The 20,957-nt window shown below is 35.1% G+C and overlaps 1 protein-coding gene across 4 annotated transcripts in view; it reads right to left on the bottom strand.

Moving 5' to 3' along the window:
• The window catches only part of SSBP2 (single stranded DNA binding protein 2), a 296,195-nt gene that overhangs the window by 70,849 nt on the left and 204,389 nt on the right, over positions 1 to 20,957 (bottom strand). For 2 of the 4 annotated variants that reach the window (XM_004759144.3, XM_004759145.3), the window contains exon 5: positions 13,328 to 13,417. The exons of the other annotated variants lie outside the window; for them this stretch is intronic. In XM_004759144.3, the coding sequence (XP_004759201.1) occupies positions 13,328 to 13,417 (90 nt within the window). The remainder of the gene's footprint in view (positions 1 to 13,327; positions 13,418 to 20,957) is intronic. 4 annotated transcript variants of the gene reach the window in all.

The raw sequence follows: 20,957 nt of genomic DNA, 5'->3' as shown, positions 1-20,957 counted from the left end.
GTCCTGGAAAGGTAATAAAAATATAAGATTGTAAGATTTTACCCAAAGCATAAACATTCCTTTAAACACTAAATTTCCTTTTACTTGCTCTGCGACCATTTTTTAGTTAATTCAGTTCTCTTTACTGTACAAGATCTTCCTTTATATATTTCACTTTTTTTTTTTTTTTTAAGAGAAGGAGATGGGAAAGGGCAGAAGGAGAGGGAGAGAGAGAATCTTAAGCAGGTTCCACACCTAGCACAGAGCTGACTCAGGGCTTGATCTCACAACCTCAAGATCATGACCTGGGCCAAAATTAAGAGCTGGATACTTAACCATCTGAGCCACCCAGACACCTCAGATTTTCTTAGATAGATTTCTATTCTCTATTTTTCAATTCCCTATTTCACTTAGAAGTAAATCTTCTTTCTTAATTGTGCTTTCTTGAACTCATGTGCTATCAGTAATAAATAATACTGAGAATATTATTTTGAAAAATCTTTAGTGTTGTGACTTCTGCATTTCACCACAGCCATCTTTCATATAGTAAAAATGTTCACATATTTTAATTTTTATAATTCCATGAGATGCTTCATGAGTTTTCTGTAGAAAAGTAATGAAGCATAAATTATACATCAAATAAATTTCGTCAAAGTTACTTTACAATTCATATATCTTAATTTGTTTAGTTTCTTTTCTGTTTTCCATAAAAACCTCCATCAGACATTACTGACACCCCAGTGGATAAGACACTCTTGATTAACACATTTTAATTCCAACTAGTATTAAACTAATTTAGCTCACAAAATGACATACTTGTGCTAGCGCATTCTGCTGATAAGCATAAATATGTAGCTTATCTCCCATACATCTTACATATTCTATCATCATCAACACTTAATTAAAATAACTCATATAAAATAACTGTAAAGTATTACCAGATCCAGCTTCCTAGATGTTATTTTTGTAAGGCTAATCCAATTCAGCACAGTCTTATAAGCAGGTTGATTCTTTTGATATGGATTTAGTCTAAGCATCAAAATTGTTCACTCACATTATGGGCCTTTTCAAGAAGATAAGACTATTTCTCAAGCCTTCATTACATATATTAGAGGTGTGTGGCAATGGACTTCTGGACTCTGAATGGGGACCCTGCTATCCTTTGGTCTAATAAGCTATAATAGTTTGATACCATTCTGTAAAAAGCTTTAATAATTTATTTCAGATTAATTTATGTTCACAAATACATATGGACACATTTTTTATGTTGTTGTTGTCTGTGAGGCAAGTAGCTAGAGACTTACATAAGCTGAATCTGGCTCCGTACTCCCTCCCACTACTGACCGAAGTCCCAGACAGATCAGCCCATCTTAATGCATTAAAAAATTACATTATGGGTATGAAAATACATGTTTGGAATTTATAATTTATAAAGGAAACTATAACAATCATTTTTTTAAACTACTCTTATTTTTTTATTAAAGAATGTAAAAGTATTCCATTCTTCCTTTTCCCTATTTTATATTCATACATCCATCTAAATGTGCCCCAGAAAAGAGTACAGAAGAGAGGTATTTTAATTTATCTACATGTATCATTGGAAAAAAAAGTAAGAAAGAAAGAGAGAGGGAGGGAGGGAGGAAGCGAGGGAAGAAGGAAGGAAAGCATGCTACTTTTTTCTTATCCTTCTGAAAATATGGTAGAGAAGATTCTACTAATTAAGCAGTAGTCTTTTCAAATTCTCAAATAGCAGTAAGAATGTGAAACAAACTGGGCTATGGTCTTGGTGTTCTAAGACAAGTGGCAGATTATATATATATTTACTTTCTTTAAAAATGAAATGATACGGGGCGCCTGGGTGGCTCAGTGGGTTGAAGCCTCTGCCTTCAGCTCTGGTCATGATCCCAGGGTTCTGGGATCGAGCCCCGCGTCGGGCTCTCTGCTCAGCGGGAGCCTGTTTCCTTCTCTCTCTCTCTGCCTACTTGTGATCTCTGTCTGTCAAATAATTAAATAAAACCTTAAAAAAAAAGAAATGATACTCTCATATTCACTTGGTTACTTTCCTATAAACATAAAATCTATACTTAAAGTTATAACTCATGTCTAAACTTTATAGAATAATCTTTCCACAGAACAGGTTTTTATAGCAATTATTAATGTACCAAAAAGTCTGTTTTGAAACTAGAGCTTACTAATTCAACTAATGATAGCATGTATATTAATTGCACAAATTGCAAATTGCAGAAAGTGAAGTTATTTCTCCATCTCCAATTTAAAATACACATTTTGATATATAAGTCTTAAATAGATATAGGTACACAAAATTGATAAGGCAAATTCAAATGGAAGATATATTTACAGATGTCAGTGGAATGTACAAAATACAAAAATGACAGAAAACAGGTAGTATTTACATTTGCAAGCACTCGAAGCAATTCTATTTTATTCTTTCTTGACAAGTATCCTAGTGTTCTGATTACTCTATTTCCTGGCACTGTATCTTCTACTCAAGATTATACCTGTTCGCTTATAAGGGACTCTACCTGGCACGAGCCTATATGCTTCTTAAAAGCACCAGCAGAGCTGTTTTCTTTGTTTCTCGGCAAGAATGAACAGTTGATGATAGCCAACACTTCACTCCCAGCACTATTTCTTTGGCCTCCCCTTCCGCCCCCTCCAACCACTGCCTCATCTCTTGCTCTCCCTTTAAAGCAAAACTCTGGGGGTGCCTGGGTGACTCAGTGGGTTGAAGCCTCTGCCTTCAGCTCAGGTCATGATCCCAGCGTCCTGGAATCGAGCCCCATATCAGGCTCTCTGCTCAGCAGGGAACCTGTCCCCACCTTCTGCCTGCCTCTCTGCCTCTTTGTGATCTCTTTCTCTGTATCAAATAAATAAATAACATCTTAAAAAAATAAATTAAAAAAATAAAGCAAAACTCTGAGCTGGGCACACTTATTGTCTCCGATTTCTGTCCTTCCAGTTTATCCTGAATCTACGTTTATTTGGCTTGAATGCCCATCACTCCACAGAAACTGGCCTGATCAAGGTCACAAGTTACCTCTTTGTTAAATACAACAGTCAACTGTCATTCCCCAACTAATGTGAACTATCAGTAGCATTTGACACAGCTGATTATTCCCCTCCTTGAAACATATTCTCCGTGTGGCTTCCAGGATACCACAATGCCTGGCTTTCTTCTCTCTTGGACTGCTCCCCCCATTCTTCTTTGGTGGTCCCTCCTCATCTCTCTGACTTCTTGACATTCGAGTGCACTCGGTCCATGGCAAGGGTTTTTGTTTCTATCAGTACTCACTATCTTGAGGTTTTCATCTAGGCTCAAAGCTTTAAATATTATCCACATGCAAATAACTTCCAAATGACTCTAGCCCAAGGCTGAACCACAAAACTGCAGAGGGATAGGCTGTTCCCTGCTCAACATCTCCTGAATATCTATGAGCCATCTTAATCTTACCGAGTTCAAAATTAAGCTTCTGGTACTCCCCCCTCATACCTCCTCTTGGAAGTGTGACCTACATCAGTAAATGTCGACTCCATCCTTCCAGCTAATTAAGTAAAAAGCCTTTCAGTCACCCTTGATTTGTCTTTTTCTCTCACGACACATTTCTTGACCATCACCAATATCTGTTGGCTTGAACTTCAAAACAGATCTAGAATCCAACCACTTCTCACCACTCTTACTACCTTAGTCTAGCCCATAACAATCTCTTGTCAAAATTTTCCAGCAACATCCAAATTGGTCTCCTTATTTCCACCCTTCCCTCCTATAAACTAATTTCAACAGAGCAGCCAGAATACGACTATTAAAACCCTCCACTCACAGTAAAACCCAAAATTCCTACAATGACCTACAAATGCTACTTTCTATTATCTAGAACTTCAGATCGAACTATTCTCCTCAGCAGACACTACATTTTAGCTACCTGGACCTTCTGTTGTCCCTGGAAAAAGCTAGTCATGCTTTGAACACAGGGGCTTTACATTTGCTTGTCCCTCAGCCTATAACACTTCCCCCAGATGTCATGTGCTTATTCTCTCACTTTCTTCAGGACTTTACAAATAGAGTGTCTTCTTTGATGAGTACTTCTCTGGCTACCCTATCTAAAACTTTGGTAATAATGTCTATTTTCCTTTCAGGTTTCATTTTTCTCCCTAGTCCTTATCACAATCTAATAGATCATATTAGACTCTAAGTTCCCTGTGAGCAGGGATTTCTATTTATCTTTTTTTAAAAAAATTCATAGGGAATACAGGTGGCCCAGGTCAAAGCCTGGCAGCCTGCTGGGATGGCACCCCACCTTGTAGGCCCCAGTCATATCTCTAGGAGCCTGCCTTTCACTGAGCTGCGTGCCTGCCAGCTGACTCCCTCAGCCTTCACCTCCCTACCCGACCCACCTCCTTGAGCTGTAGTAAATGTCTGGTGCTGTATGTCATTAGCCATCTTTGCCAGTGGTTCTCAAATTTTAGTTTGTAAGACTCAGCGGCTAAAAACAAAACAATAACAACAAAAACACAAAAGATTTCTGCCTCACTCCCTAGCCCCCCAAATTCTGACATAAAAGAAGTCGGTTGACACCCAGGGCTCTCATGTCAGTACTGCACAGAAAACACTTGGAGGGACATTGTTCCGTCTTTACTCTTTAGATTTCTTAGAAACTATCTAGTGGGGGGGGCAAATTATGGCTCACCCAATAAGTGTGGCCTACCATTTGCTTTTATAGATAAAGTTTCCCTGGAACAGTTTTGCTGCATAACGTCTGAGGCTGCTTTACACTATAAGGACACTACAACAACAGAGTTGAGTAGTTGTAACTTCAAAGCCTCCAAAGCCTAAAATATTTATTATCTGGCTTTTTACAGAAAAAGTTTGTCAACTTTTCATATAGATACAAGATAAGTTATTTCTGAACACCACCTAGTGATAAGCTATCTTTCAAAAAGGCTAAAGGCAGGGACACCTGGGTGGCTCAGTGGGTTAAGTATCTGCCTTGGGCTCAGGTCATGATCTCAAGCCCTGGGATCAAGTCCTACATCAGGCTCCCTTGTGTTCACTCCCTGTCTGTCTCTGTCAAATAAATAAATAAAATCTTAAAAAAAAAAAAAAAGCTGAAGACATTCTAATGTATACTTAAAATAAATCTATCCCACCCATAGAGGGCATTTGTAAATATATTTAATAACCCATCCTTATCTTTATTCTTTTTTCTGTTATTTATTTATTTAAATAATCTCTACACCCAGTCTTGGGTTTGAACTCACAACTCCAAGATCAAGAGTGGAAGGTTCCACCAATTCAGCCAGCCAAGTGTCCCACCCATTCTTATCTTTAATTGCCCAAAGAATGGTGGCCACTTTGTTTCTGTAACCAACATAAAATAAAACTAAAATTGTTATAAATCGCCTATGTATATTTGCAATTTGCTATCCATTCTTCACCCTCCTCCAAGTAGCTATAATAAAAACAAGCACTCTGGGAAGAATTTTCAAAATAAGGTCTTCTCAAAAGAAAAACTGTAATTTCAAATTAGCTGAAAAATACATAAACCCTTATCACAGATATAATTTTAAAATATGATACTTTATGCTTCATACTAAATATCCTAACACCTTTAGCTAGCAGAAGCAGGATTAAAGTAAAAGGAAAACCAATATTGGTCTAGGGTGGCCAAGCTCACTTTTTCTTAAATATTCATTTTGATACATAAACAAATAAAGTAGGGTTTTCTAACAGAAAACGATTTCATTCCATTCTACCGAGAAACCCATGTAAAGACTCTGAAGCCTTGATACTTTCTTCTTTGCTCTCTGTCCATCTAGCTACTGCTGTAGGATCTTTAGTTGTCTGAAACTGCAATTTTTAGAAAGAGCTTACTTAGTTACTCAAGCTGAGCAGTTTTAATTTGTTCTAATAGTTGAGGCCAGAAAAACTATTACCACAACTGCAGGAAAGCATTATCAAAGCCAGCAGCTGTCAGGCACCTTTTTTTTTTTTTAGACTGCTTTTATCTCTGAATTAGAGAAAAACTTGTTCTATTTTCGATATTTAGAATCTCTGTACTTGAAGATTCAAAATTACATTTTGAAGAGAATTAAACTTAATTTTTATGTCTTGAACTTTGATAAATAAGCAACCTTCCCCACCTCCCCTCTCCAAATCCTAGTGTATTTAATTCTGAAAAACACTTATTTTTAATGTCTGGATTTTTAAACTCTACGTAGTGACAATGTTATAGTTCAGTAAGTCAAGTCTACTCTAGATTTTCAGTACCATACTCATTCAAACTAAGGAAAGACATACTAACGAATTTTTTGGCTTATTATCTAAGATTAGAGATGCTATCTACAACTTCCAGGAAGAGGGAAAAGGGAGTTCTCTCGGTGCAGAGTATTTCCTAAAACTAACTCTCCAACAGCCATGGTGAGGAAGGATAAGAGGAAAGGAAAACCATGGGAATAAAGGCAATATGAAGATTAATAATAAAAGGGAACTGAGAAAGCATGGAGACTATTTAATTATATGTATAAATAACAGGGTAAAAAGGGTGTAACTGATTACAGTATAGTTGCATAAAAGTTGAAGGAGTGCTCAGGTGGCTCACTCAATTAAGCATCCCACTCTTGATTTTGGCTCCCATCATGATCCCAGGGTGATGAGATGGAGCCCTACATCAGGCTCCATGCTCAGCAGGGAGTCTGCTCCAATCTCTCTCTCTCTATTCCTTCCTCCACCCCTCCCCTTCACTCCACCCAACCCCCCCCCCACACATGCACGCTCTCTCTCTTAATAAATAAATAAATCTTTTTTTTTTTTTAAAGGACTAGCAGAACAGGTGAGTATGCTGAGTTATGAAGGTATCTTCAAAATGTAGGACTTACTTCCAGAAATAAATTAAATATCAGCTCAAGAAATATTTAACCAGGGGCGCCTGGGTGGCTCAGTGGGTTAGGCCGCTGCCTTTGGCTCGGGTCATGATCTCGGGGTCCTGGGATCGAGTCCCATGTCGGGCTCTCTGCTCAGTGGGGAGCCTGCTTCTCTCTCTCTCTCTCTCTCTCTCTCTGCCTGTCTCTCTGTCTACTTGTGATCTCTCTGTCAAATAAATAAATAAATAAATCTTTAAAAAAAAATCTTAAAAAAAAAAAAGAAATATTTAACCAGGACTTGTAAATGTTTTTTCATTTCTTGTTGTTTTGTTTTTTCTTTTCAGTTTCAAGATCATTAGACAGTTAAAATAAAAACTTATTTTTTCTCATTTTCTGATTCATTTTGATTCTTTTTCTTTTAAGTATCAAGAATATTGTATTGAGCTTGGTTTTTATCTTCATTGCTTTATGAATGTCATCTATACTGAGCTTTTTTTCTGGTCAATAACAACACCATGGAGAAAAGGGAAGATTTCTTTCTATTTTTTGTTCTTCTTATTGCATGATTATTATGTCAAAGCATTAGGTCAGCTTGCTACAGTGCAGTCTTGCTAAAAATAGAACCTATGGAAAATACACCCTAAAAAGTAGAGACATCTATAAACCACCACTAGATGGCAAAGCAGATTTCCCATTGCTAACATTATGCCCGCAAAGCAAAACGTGACTTACAAACCTGCTGCATGTTTTCTACAGTATCAGAGTTTCTATGCTTTTTGACTTTAAAATATGGATGACCGCCTCAGTCTGAAACTAAATTGCTTGGTATACTCTATCTTTCATAAATATTTATAATGTTATTGATGTCCAAGCTTTACATTTATAATCCAACATCAATGTATTATTATTTTTCAACAATTTCCGTTAAGAAAACTGAAGATCTACTGAGTATAAGACAGCAGATTTATCAAGATAAAAATCAAGACAAAACATAACACATGGTAAAAATGAACCAAAGGCTACACAGGGTTCAAAATTAGATATTTATAAGCATAGCCCACATTAGTTATATACTCAAAAGTATCCATATTAGCACTTACTAAAAGATTATATATATATATATATTAATATTTTATTTATTTGACAGAGAGAAATCACAAGTAGACAGAGAGGCAGGCAGAGAGGAGGAAGCAGGCTCCCTGTGGAGCAGAGAGCCCAATGCGGGACTCGATCATGACCTGAGCCGAAGGCAGAGGCCCTAACCCACTGAGCCACCCAGGCACCCCAAGATTATATTTTTTAAATAAAAGATATGGATATGTCTAGTTATAGTGACAAAAAAAAGAGTTTCTACTTAAAAGTCTTCTTGTGGTAAAGACAAAGAGGAGGGGAAAATAAAGTATTCTCACTTCTGTAAAAGTTTTCTTGGTTGAAATTTTAAAAATGCCCATTTCTTTAATGCAGTATATAAGCTATAGTATGTTCGCAAGAGAAGCTTTCTTGTTACTGAAATCTATAAAATTACAGAACTTCATAAAGTGACTAATAGTCTAATTTTTTTAAACACAAAGGAAGGACTTTATTTTATTTTATGCATTCTGCTAAACCATTTTCGTTGTTATACATAAGTGAGAAGAAAATCTAATTGGTTCAAGGAACACTGCTACCATTCAAAAAATTGCAGGAATCAAACTTGGCCTGTCTTTTGATAAGAATGCTATAAAAATGAATAAATAGCACAATGATGCTTATAATGGATAATTCATATTTCTTAGCATACAATGGAATTTTGCATAAGATTCTAACACAGGGACAGGAGACTCAGAGTATAGAGTCAGTTCTGATTGCCTACTATGTGTACTCACACCAACCACAATAACGCATTTTCTTCCTCTAACACTGCCAAACTCTAGTTAGATCAGTGGCCACTTTGACTGCTTCCTCTTGACCCAGTAGCAAGACTTCCTAATTAAAGAAAGCTGCTCTAACATCATTCACCAGTTCATGGTAGTTAGGTCACTTTGAGAATTTATAGGATTTTGCATACAAATCACTCTTGATAAAAGACTCCAAGTAAATAAACATGTACCTTCCTTTAAATGGCTTTTTTTTTTTTTTTACTAAACTGATCCCTCCTTTTGCATGACCTACTATTCCCATTGATTTTACTTAATTGGTCTACCATTCAACAACAGAAGCTCTTGCATTTCAATAAAAATGTCAAAGTTTAAGTATGAACAATGTTAATAACTGTCACAAATAGACACTAGCCTAAATTTTACAATATGATCACATAGTGAGTGGAACTCAGAATTAGTGAAGATAGTGCTTTATGTGCTAATTACAAACTCTTCTTTCTTTAGTTCCTTCCTTCCTTCCTTCCTTCCTTCCTTCCTCTCTCTTTTCTTCTTTCTTTCTTTCTAAATTACATTCTCATAGCCTCAGTCTTTTCCTGGCCTCATCCCATTCCAGCTGACTCCAAATAAGATTTGTATTTCCTCACTAAGAATAGGAATTCAAAACTATTCTCATATTTTGGATAATTCTTGGAGGTTAGTATCTTTTGGGATTAAATTCATGTCTGGCGTTCAGACATGAATTATGATTGTCTGCTGCTATTTTTACTTATATAAGTTAGCTACTCTTCACTAACAACAGGCATTATGGCCAGAATTACGCTGAAGTATAGACCAATCCCTATAGGAAACCAATGCTGATATTCAGGAAATTCTTGAGTAGATTAGTCCCATCATTATATGTACCAAAAGATAATAACATCCTATTTCTTTTTTTTAAAAGTTTGATAGTATGACTTGTTCACTATTTCAAAGAGGTATTTCTAGGGAGACTGGACGTTAAGCTTGCTGAATAGGGAAAAAGAGTATTTGGGATTAGCTAGACTGGTCTCCCTGGATGAAGAGGAATGACATGTACCAAACTCAAACATAGCTAACTTCTACCATCTATCTTTCCCAACTCAGATAAAGACATTAAAACTTTACAGAGGTCCGACGTAGGAACGTAGAATGATCCTGGATTCTTCTAACTCTTTCTTTACTAACTGTAATTTGGTTAATCAACTAAAGCCTATCAAACATAACTATGAATCGCTTCCTTCTTTCCAGTCTTACTGCCATTACTCTTCAATAGGTCCACAAAGTCTCTTCCTTGGGCTACTTAAAATGGTCAACTGACTTGATTCTCTTGCATTCATTCCCTCTAAAAAGTTCTTCGTTTATCTTTCAAGTGTTAATGTTTTTGGAGTTCACTGCGTACCCTCTCACACTCTCATTCTGTACTTTCTGGCTAGATAATTAACCTATCCCCGAGGACTCGAGTGCCTTTTTTTTTTTTTTTTTAAGGTTTTATTTATTTATTTGACAGAGAGAGAGATCACAAGTAGGCAGAGAGGCAGGCAGAGACAGAAGGGGAAGCAGGCTCCCTGCTGAGCAGAGAGCTCAGATGCGGGGCTCGCTCAGATGCTGGGCTTGCTCAGATACAGGGCTCGATCCTAGGACCCTGAGATCATGACCCGAGCTGAAGGCAAAAAGGCTTAACCCACTGAGCCACCCAGGCGACCCTTGAATGCTCTTAATATGAAGGCAATCCTGCAATTTTTATCTTTAGCCTGGATCAACCAGTGCCGTAGGCTTCAAGCCCATATGTTCACTAGTCTAAAGGGTATCTCTAACTGGAGGTCCCACAGGAACCTCCTATGTCCCACCTCAAACCTACTATTCGTTTTGTGGTCTCTATCTCGAAAATAAAACCCCCATCTGCTCAGGTTGAGATAGAAACCAGGACTTTATTCTTGAATTATTTTATTCACACCCTCTGTGTTTATTTGCCTCTTAAATCTGTTTATCTCTCTCCACACCCACTGCCACTTAGTTCAGGCCATCATTAAATTCACCTAGATCACTGTACCTGCCTCCTCAATGGTCTTGCCTACCTTTAGACCTGTACTTCTCTGCAATTCTGGCCATTAGAGTGATTTTTCTAGAAGTACAAATATTAACATGCCTCTCTCCTGCTTGGAATCCTCAGTAGGAGCCTCATCACCAGCCACTCTCCCTTTAACTAAGTAAGCTCCATTGTTTTGTTTTGTTTTAAATATTTAGTTCCTCTCCTCTCCCTCTGGGCCTTTGGAAATTCTTTTCCCTCTTCCTGGAATATTCTTTCTCTCACTCCCTGCCTCTTTGCATAACTCATCTTTGGATGCCAATTTGGATTTCATTTATTATTTTGACAATATTTCCCTGACAATGACCTCCCAACTTTGGGTTTGGTGGCCTTCTGATTTGCCCTAGGAACACACTCTACTCGCTTGATACAGCCATTTTCTTTCTGTACTCTAATTGCCTATCTCTCTCTCCTTAACCACAATGTATATTTTTCGAGGGCCTCTAAATTTTTGCTTACATTGTTCCCACCCTCTAGAATATCATTCCCCTGCTTTTTTTCCCTGGAAAACTTTCTCCAAACCACTCCCAGCTTCAATTCAGGTAGACTGATCAGCTCTTCTTCTAGGTCATCACAGAACATTACACTTGAGTCTGTTACAACACATAGCCTGTTACGTTACAGTTACTTATTTTTAATAATGCCTCCTGGTTAGACAGTGAGAGTCAGGAAGGTACATATTAACATACTCATTTTTAGATGCCAATCACAGTGCCTGGCTGGTATATAGTAGTTCTTAAGTATGTACCGACCAGAATAACTGAAACAAAGTTAAGTCTGTTTCAACTACTCTTACTAAGAATTAGGCAGAAGACATGTAAGAGGAGAATGGGTCATTTTACAAAATGTGAAGATGAAAATGTATGGGTTTATATATCTTTGCTTAAACTTAATAGTATTCAACTCCCTTCCTGACCCACCCTCTTTTTAAAAGTGCCATTCAGAGAGCACCTACTATCTCTTACATTTAAATAAACCTTTTCAATTTACTCCCTAACTCTAATTCACCATTGGCAAGAGAAATAGAGCATGAGAGAAAAAAAAGTAAGTGACCTAAAAATATTTTATCAATAGTGATCAATTATGAACTTTAAGAGGTAAATTCTATGGCAGAAGTCCAGAAAGCCTTGATTTAAATCCTGACCCTGTCACTTTCTGACTTTGTGCATTCCACTTATGTATCAAGGCTTCGTTCTTCCATCTGTGCAATAAGAACTGTAATAACACATGCTTTATACCTAGAGTTACTGTTGGAATTAAGACTTTATATATGTAAGACATTTAGAACAAAGCATGACATACAGTAAGCAGTTAATAAGTGTTAGCTATATTGTCTTAAATCGGGATTGCTCGATTAAAAATCAAGAGTTATAATATGTTGCTACATTATAGGAAAAGGATGGGATATGAGTTCTAAAAGGCTTCTGAATATTCTAGACCAGTTGGGTATTAATATAGAGTAGTGGTATGAATAAACATGTCCTAAAGGACTTTGCATTTCAGAGCTGGTACTAGGTTCTAATTAAGACCTTTGTGTTCAATTGCTGTAACTCTGGAAAATTTTATTTCTCTATTTTCACATTTATGATGGTATGGATTAACTAGTGACTGTCAAGGACTTTAAAAACACAAAAACACTAAAGTGACAAATCAGTTTGTAAGTACCTAATGTAATCACTGACAATATAGCATACTACATTAATTCCCATAATGCCTTCCAATTCTAGTTAACTCTTAAGTTCTTGTTAATTTTCTCAAAAGATGTTATAAAATTAACTACGTGGTTAAAAAAAATAAACTTCTGAATCTGTATCAATATGGGTTAGAAAACTGTAGAATTAAATGTAGATGCAATAAACTTTAAAAGTGATGTATTGTAATTCTAAAATTATCATTATTGCTAAAATAAATGATCTTGTTGAGATTTTAAAATACCAGCATATGTATTTTAAAATCCAATTTTAAAATGTCACATAATAATATTAATAACAACTCCAGCTTAAAAGTCAAAAAGATGATTATCAAAATATTTTGATATAGCCTATCATTGTGATAAGTGAAAAGGTTATGATTTAGCCATATTTTGAAAGTACAGCCAAATCTTGATTATCTTTGGTCTGTGGAGATCGGGATAGCTGGGGTAGTTAAAATCCATCTATCATTCCAGAACTTCATCTTTAGCCTCTTCTCCCACCACATCTTTACCACAATTAACTTAACGGGCCAGTTTGCATTCCCACTCCCTTTCTTCCTTACTTAAACACAAAAATGGCAAAATAAATACATGAATAAAAATTTGACAACAAATAAGACATAGGAAGGAAGGGCTATATCTCTCCACTAATATCTATATACTAGATAACCCATCTCTGATTATCAAGAGTTGGCTGCACACATTAAGTTTACCTTCAGAGTTAAAACAGCCTCATTCTCCTTCATGTCTTTAAGTAAAATCAAGCAGGAGTTCCTATGCCTTAACATTCCTAGTCAGCGTTTCTCTGAGTACCTGAAAGAACCCTGGTGGTACAGGACCTACTGGCATGCCATCTCCTGGGGGAATGTTTCCTAGCACTGGGCTGGGAGCTGCTGCAGCACTCTGCAAAGAATAAAGGAGAAACAAACCTACGTCATTACAGCGAAGGCACAATACCAAAGACTAACGATCATAGATTGTAGGAAGGGAAGCTTTTCATTCCCAGGAATAACTACTAGTAATTTCCCCCACTCCAGAGATAAACTAACGTACAACAGTTAGTTTAGTATATGACTAAGTTATTTGGTTTAAACAAGTCTTTTAAAACTGTTTGAATCATAGGATTTTAATAAGATGGTATACTTGAATGATACATAAAACGCAAATAATAACATGACAGAAAGATAAAAGTTTAAGTCAATCCTTTATTGAAGGCACAGGCATCTGAAATGGTAACATCAATAACAAATATGTATATATGTAGGTAACACATTTAAAAATGGTGGGTACAGAAGTTGGAAAAAAAGAACTCTTTTTCTAGATTATGCTTTTCTGTGTCATAAACAAGAATAATTAATTTTTTGGCTATAGGTAGTAACACATTATTCAATTTCTAATATACTACAACTGGAAGCCAAAACATAACTGAGAGCAAAAACAGGGTGGTGAGGATGAAAAAGTAATTAGGAGACTGAATAAAATAAAAGAATTAGATTTAGAGAGATTAGTCTCATATAAACAGATTATGGGAAAAAAAAACCAGGTTGAAAAACTCAGTCTATTTCACTTCCAAATTATTTTGTGGAACCCTAGAGCTTCATAAAATAGGAGTACTAAAATTTTTGACTTAGACTCTTTGTAATCAAATCTAGGTTTTAGATTTAATTCTTACAATAGTAATGTATATCACTCACTAGTCCACAACCGTGGGCTTCATCCTTCTACCTAGTTAGACATACTCTAAGTACTAAGAAGAACAGTCACAAAGGGACCAGAAATGTGCTGAAGAAAGGTCAGTATGAATACACAATCCTGCCATGAAAAGAACTCAAAACAAATACTGGATCTAGTATATCTGTTGCACTGTCCTTCTCCATATATTAGTGTGTTGATTCATACATTAATATTTCATTACAGAATGAAAATCAATATATCTGTAGCCTACATTTCCCGGTATATAAGTTGACAAAAAATACTAAAACATGTTTATTCTATAATACTAGCAGTTTTTAATAATGAAAATCAATGATTTCAGTATTTCCTGTGGAAATCTAGACTTACATGTGGTTCTCTAAAATGTTGCTTACCTATGAATGCCAAAATTCTAAACTTCTGATAAAGCATAGAAAAGGACAAATAATATTTCTTAGATATTAAGATGAAACATTAATCTGTTATTCTATTCTATTTTATCTTGTTATTACTACTTTTTAAAGTAGGCTCCAGGCCAAGCATGGAGCCCAATGCAGGGCTTGAACTCACAACCCAGAGGCGAAGACCTGAGCAGAAATCAAGAGACAGAGGCTTAACCAACTGGGCCACCCAGGCACCCATGTTATTCTATTTGAAGCAAAAACATGCTATTTAATTAGCATACGTTACTTGAATACCTACCATTTGCCAGATATTGTTCTATTTTGCTTTATGTATCCACATTCATGTTTTTAAAAAATGAAAGGCACATTGTTTTTTTTTCATTTTAACCCAACTGGTGTAAAATTTTAACACAGTGTTACAGTAAGAGGAAAATTTACCACCAAACATTTATTCTCTTCTAGTTTAAATATGACATTATAGCTAGATAGATCTAGGAAAGAAGATTTGACAGTCAACTACTATCATGGGCAAGTTGCTCTCAGTACTTAGAGCTAGACATAGGATGTCACCGTTGTTCTAATTAATTGCAGGACAGAAACCTTTTTTGGGGTAAGGTTTATTTATTTATTTATTTGAGAGAGAGAGAGTTAAAGAGTGAGTGAGAAAGAAAGAGAGCAAGAGAGAGCGTAAATGGGGAAGAGAGGGAGAGCAGCAGCTTCCCCACTCAGCAAGGAGCCGGCTTGATCCCAGGACCCAGAGATCATGACCTGAGCTTCAGGCAGATGCTTAACGACTGAGCCACCCAGGTACTGAGCCACCCAGGTGTCCGAATAGAAATTCTTGAGACAAGTTTGTAAACCACCCTCCCCTAGACTTTTACAGAAATGTGTACTGCAACTTTGAGCAGGTTTTTAAAAAAAAAAAATAGAATTCAGTGAATTAATGCAACTTCTTACTGTAATTCAATGGTTTTATTTCTCCCTCAATTGTAGTTGCCTAGCATGTGATGTGATAAGCACTGGATGTTTTACACAACTGATCAATTATTGAATTCTACATCTGACACTAATGATGTACTATATGTTGACTACCTGAATTTAAATTAAAAAAATAATATAATTAAAAACATTTCAAAGCAAAAGACAAAAGCAAAACAATCAAAAAAACCTTCTGTCTCCCCAGAGGAGAAGAAAACGTTTGTTTGCATTTAAATTAAAATTCAACAAAAATACCAGGTCACCATTGACTCCTTTATTTTTTTTTCTTTTTGGCAACCACATAGCTTAAAGGTATGTAATATGCTTTTTCTTCAAAATTCTTCATTATATATGCTTCCTATGGTATTTTTCAGCTATTCGTTAAAAGTAAAACAAAATGTATGGTTCAGATACAGGTTTAAACAATTAAGTCTTTAAAAATAGCTTCTGAATGTTCATTTCATGATTTCAAAATTATTGAATAAATGCAATTTATATTATAAAATATAAGTATTTTACATATAAATAGATATGAAATATATATTTATATATGTAAATATATAAATATGTAAAACATGTATTTTTACATATTTATGTAATATGTAAAATATATATGTAAAAATCTATAAAATATATTTATAAAAATATATATACAATATATATATATATATTGTCAAGAACTCTTACACGTTCTGCAACAGAGCAGTTAACATAAGAGGAAAAAAAAAATCCTTAAAAATCCTTGCCATGTAGAAATTAGTATGTTAGTGGGAAAATAAATATAATAAGTTCTATGGAGGAAAAAAGAACAGGGAACAGGGAGTTCCCAGTAAAGGGGGTAGGGATTATAACTTTAAATAGAATAGTTAGGAATGAATGAATAAGCCATAGAAACTAATGTTTCACGTTATGGTGACTAACATCTAACTATGCCTCTTACTCTGTTGTGGAGACTGCCTCCCTACATGTCAAGAAGTACCAAATTCCTATGGTTTGCACCTATTCCCTCAGAGGGGCACAAGAATTTTGTGGAAAAATTTTTTTCTTAATAATCGTGCTTTAGGCAAACAGTATTCTTGAAAATAGAAAAGAATAAAAGAAGAATAGAAACAGCAAACTTTCTTGAAGAGAGAAGAGTTTTATAGCTGGATGATTTATGATTTACAGCACGATGATGTTTTCTGGTGTGATAGTAATTTCTAGCCTAGGCCTAAGGACATGAAGTGCAATGAACAGAATCTTAGTAATTATCCAGTTTGTTTACCCAGTACAAGCACTACTTCAGAGCATTTCAGCCCAAACTTCACTCTGTGGACCACATTTTTGAGCTAAATCATGCATCCATTCTTCTGGGATTTATTGACAAGGGATAATTCACCCTTTATTGTACTGTGTGGACTCAAGCTTAGGGTAGCATTTGGCACACCGTGTTAATCATTAACAAATACTAGTCTGATAATAAATACTCCAGAAGTAAACTAAATTGCACTGCAAGCATTGTGAAAGAGGGTATTTCTCAAATCACTTAACTTGCTCATTTATATACCATAGCACTATAAATAATTTATGCTTTGAATCTATAAGCAAAATGAGAATCAAATTTTTGGGATTAGAGATTTATGTAGAATGAAGAAGGACAAAATTTCTTGGAGTTCATTGCTATGATTTATTTTTATTTTTTTTTAGAGAGAGAGAGAGAATGTGCGAGCAGGGATTGGGAGGGGGGCGCAGAGGGAGAAGGGGAGAGAGAGAGAATGTCAAGCAGGCTCCATGCCCAGCAGGAAGCCAACTGTGGGGCTTCATCTCATGACCCAGAGAGTATGGAACTGTCATTGCTACAATTTCTGGGACTTGTTTCAAGTTTACTTCCAACTCATGAGAAATTTATCTCTTGACTTGAGGATTGACAGAAAGTTGCTGGCTCTAACTTGTAAAGTATGTATTATTTTGGAGGGTTGTGACTAAATCACAAAAGAAGAGCAACTATTTCAATTATATTAAGAACTACAAGAAAGCATCAGTTTTGCTGGATTTGTGTGAACTCCTATTAGAATACCATGAAAAATCTTTTACTATATAATATACCCATGATTATTTAGGGTTCACTTTTTATTTTATCTTTCTCAAAAAAAGAAAAACATGTAAATATTATGACTTTAAAATATTTCTTATAACTAAACTGAATACATGAGACTTCAGGGCAAATGTGAAAATATTAATTATGATTAAAAGTGTTTTGTCTCTCTACTGGATTAATTTGTATGCTTTCAATATATACTTTCCGATACGTATTTTCAAACTGCTCTTAAATCATTTACTTTGTCATAGTCTTAAATTTCAAGGGGTTTTGAGAGTAACAACTTCACTTTTTCTTTTGTATTTCCCCAAGTCACTAATACAACTTTACCTTCTTTTATATATGTGATATATTAAATTTGGTGATTTGCTTTCCCAAGGAGATAGTAAAATGAACTTTAAAGAGTCACCCTGAAATCTTTGCATGTTATTATATATTTATCTTTGCTTAAGTCTGTGTGGCCATTTTCCTCTCTTGGATGTTCTATAGTAATGTAATTCTACCCTTTAAGAAGGGTACCCCTTCTTTTTGTGTTGTTTTCCCCTTTTATATATGTCCAGCACCATTCCCCATTTTCTCCTTTCTCGTAAATGCTATTGCATAACTGCATTTAAAAAATATTTTTACTCTCCTTTAATTCCCTATTTCTGAATTTAAAGAACAGAGATATATACTGTTATTTTACATATTATCTTCTTAAATAAAAACAAAAAGAATTCTTATTTTATGGGCGCCTGGCTGGCTCAGTTGTTAGGCGTCTGCCTTTGGCTCAGGTCATGATCCTAGGGTCCTGGGATCGAGCCCGGCATTGGGCTCTCTGCTCAGTGGGAAGCCTGCTTCTCCCCTTTCCCACTCCCCCTGCTTGTGTTCCCTCTCCAGCTGCATCTCTTTCTGTCAAATGAATAAATAAAATCTTTAAACAAACAAACAAAAAAGAATTTTTATTTTAATGTCAGTTATTATCGCTGGTAGCCTCTGACCAAAAAAAATTGTATCCACTTCTGTATGGAGGTTCCAAAACAATAGGCATATAATAAAATTTTGCTTAAAAATAAAATTAGGATACAATTGATTACTAAATTAGCATTTATCAAGATTCTACACATTAAATAACTTGCAATTTTATATACTAAGGATTTTAGAGAACCAGTTATCTAATTATACACCTGGGAATCAAGATATAAAGTCTGTACTTGGTGCAATAGAAGAAGTATTTTAAGTGTATGTAAAATTGTTAAGGTAATAACAGCACTAAAATAGGACCATGATTATTAGAAACAGGAAGGACTGATTAAAGGGAAGGGTGAGTTGGAAGAGATTGGACAGGGAGTTTTTACTATTAAGCTATCTGTGCTATTTTTAAGCCATATGCAGGAAGTTTTCTGAGAAACATTTAAAATGGTGGTAATATCTTATCTTTACAATTTTAATGCAAAGCACAATTCAGTATTTGGCTGTTGGTTGAAGACATATTCCTTATCATACTAAAAATCTTTCTTTGCTTAGTATTCTAAAAACAATTTTCAAAGAAATAAAGTTTAAAAAGATGTTTTGCGCCTTTTTTTTAATTTGGTTGATTCTTTGGTTTTTCTTTTGGGAAGCTTGATATAAGTAATCATATATTGATGGTTTTTTTAAACTTAAAGCATCATTGTATTTCTGAGCTAAGCCATGCTTGATCTTCATGGGTGATCTTCTTAATAGGCTAATGAATTAAAACTTGTTAATATTTTATTCAGGATCTTCACATCTATACTCTAAATGAGACAGGTTTAGAATGTTCCTTGCTGTATTTTATCTTTCAAACTTGAACATTCAGATTATTTTACCTTCCCAAAATTAACTGGATGTCAAACTATCTTATATAATGCTGTGAAGAAGTTTTATAATATGGTATTTGTCTGCTTTTTGAAAGTTAAAAAATATGCAGCAGTAAAAACTGCCTGAATACAAAGGCAATTTTGGAACTAATTACAGTCATTATTCCTTTTATATTTTCTAAATTTCTATTTGCTTCAATTCTGTTCATTTACATTTCCCCCAGAACACTTCATTTCATTGAGATTTTTAGTTTTATCCATATTCACACTACTTTCACATACTTAAAAAAAGTCCTCTGCAGCAGCTGTGAGAGAGATTGCTAGTAGACCACAAACATCTGTTTTTCCCCCTTCTTCCATGGTAAAAGAACTGTAGCCAAGCGTACAGCAGCCCAACTACATCGTATTTCTGTCTCCTTTTTTCTCACCAAGAACCACAGTTCTCATGAATGGATTGTGAGCAGAAGAGGTATACACCGCATCCAGGCTTTGGAATGTAGCCTACCTATTTCTTTTTTTTTTTTTTTAAGATTTTATTTTGAGTAATCTCTACACTCAACTTGGGGCTTGAACCTACAATCTCCAGATCAAGAGTTGCATGCTCTATTGACTAAGCCAGCCAGGCGCCCTATCCTACTTATTTTTAATTAGAGATCTAATTGCTATCACACCACCAGCCTGAGTCTCAGTCTCTGGATGATTCCGTGGAGCAGAGCTGCTCACCTGCCCTGGACTGCCTTACTGACTCCTGGCCCTGAAACAGATGATGAGGATCCATTTTCTCTCTTCTCAACTGAATTAGCATCGTCATCATTATCTTTGCGAGACATTGTTTACTTCTTTTGCTTTTTAAAATTATCTCTATTTTCATGCTTCTTTTAAAGGCTTTATTGTTTATTTTCAAACTTCTCAATTAAATTAGTAAATAATTTTTTTTCTTTTTTGTTTAACACAAAGAATATAAAACTGTAAGGTTTGGCTCTGAATTTACCTTTGATTGAATCTGCAAGGTTTGATGTTGATGTTCATGATTTTTTCCCTAAATCATCTAATCAGTATAATTTTGATTACTGGATATAACTGGAAACCAAAATTATACTGATTAGATGATTTAGCAAAAAAAAAAAATATATATATATATATATATATGAGAACACCAACATCAAACCTTGTCGATATAAGCAAAGATATACTTTAAATTACAAAGGGTTGGAGGTTTTATTTTTGTTTTTAATTTCTAGCTTTCCCAACTGCATCTAGATAAGATGTAGTATACAATTTCTATATTTAGGAGTTTACTGAAGAATTTTTTACGGTCTAACCAATGGTCAATTTTCATAAATTCCCATGAATATTTAATAAAATATCCATAGTCTACTTTTTCCATTTGTGTAATTCCTTCATATTGTCTCTATTCACATATATATAATACTACACAATTCTTGCTTATTCATTTCTCCTTTTTTTTTCAT

The sequence above is a fragment of the Mustela putorius genome, unplaced genomic scaffold (genome assembly GCF_011764305.1).
Source record: "Mustela putorius furo isolate JIRA1106 unplaced genomic scaffold, ASM1176430v1.1 tig00537350_pilon_pilon_pilon, whole genome shotgun sequence".
In the NCBI taxonomy this organism is placed as follows: domain Eukaryota; kingdom Metazoa; phylum Chordata; class Mammalia; order Carnivora; family Mustelidae; genus Mustela; species Mustela putorius.
The sequence above is the reverse complement of the archived record's forward strand: the minus strand, read 5'-3'. Positions and strand labels throughout refer to the sequence as shown.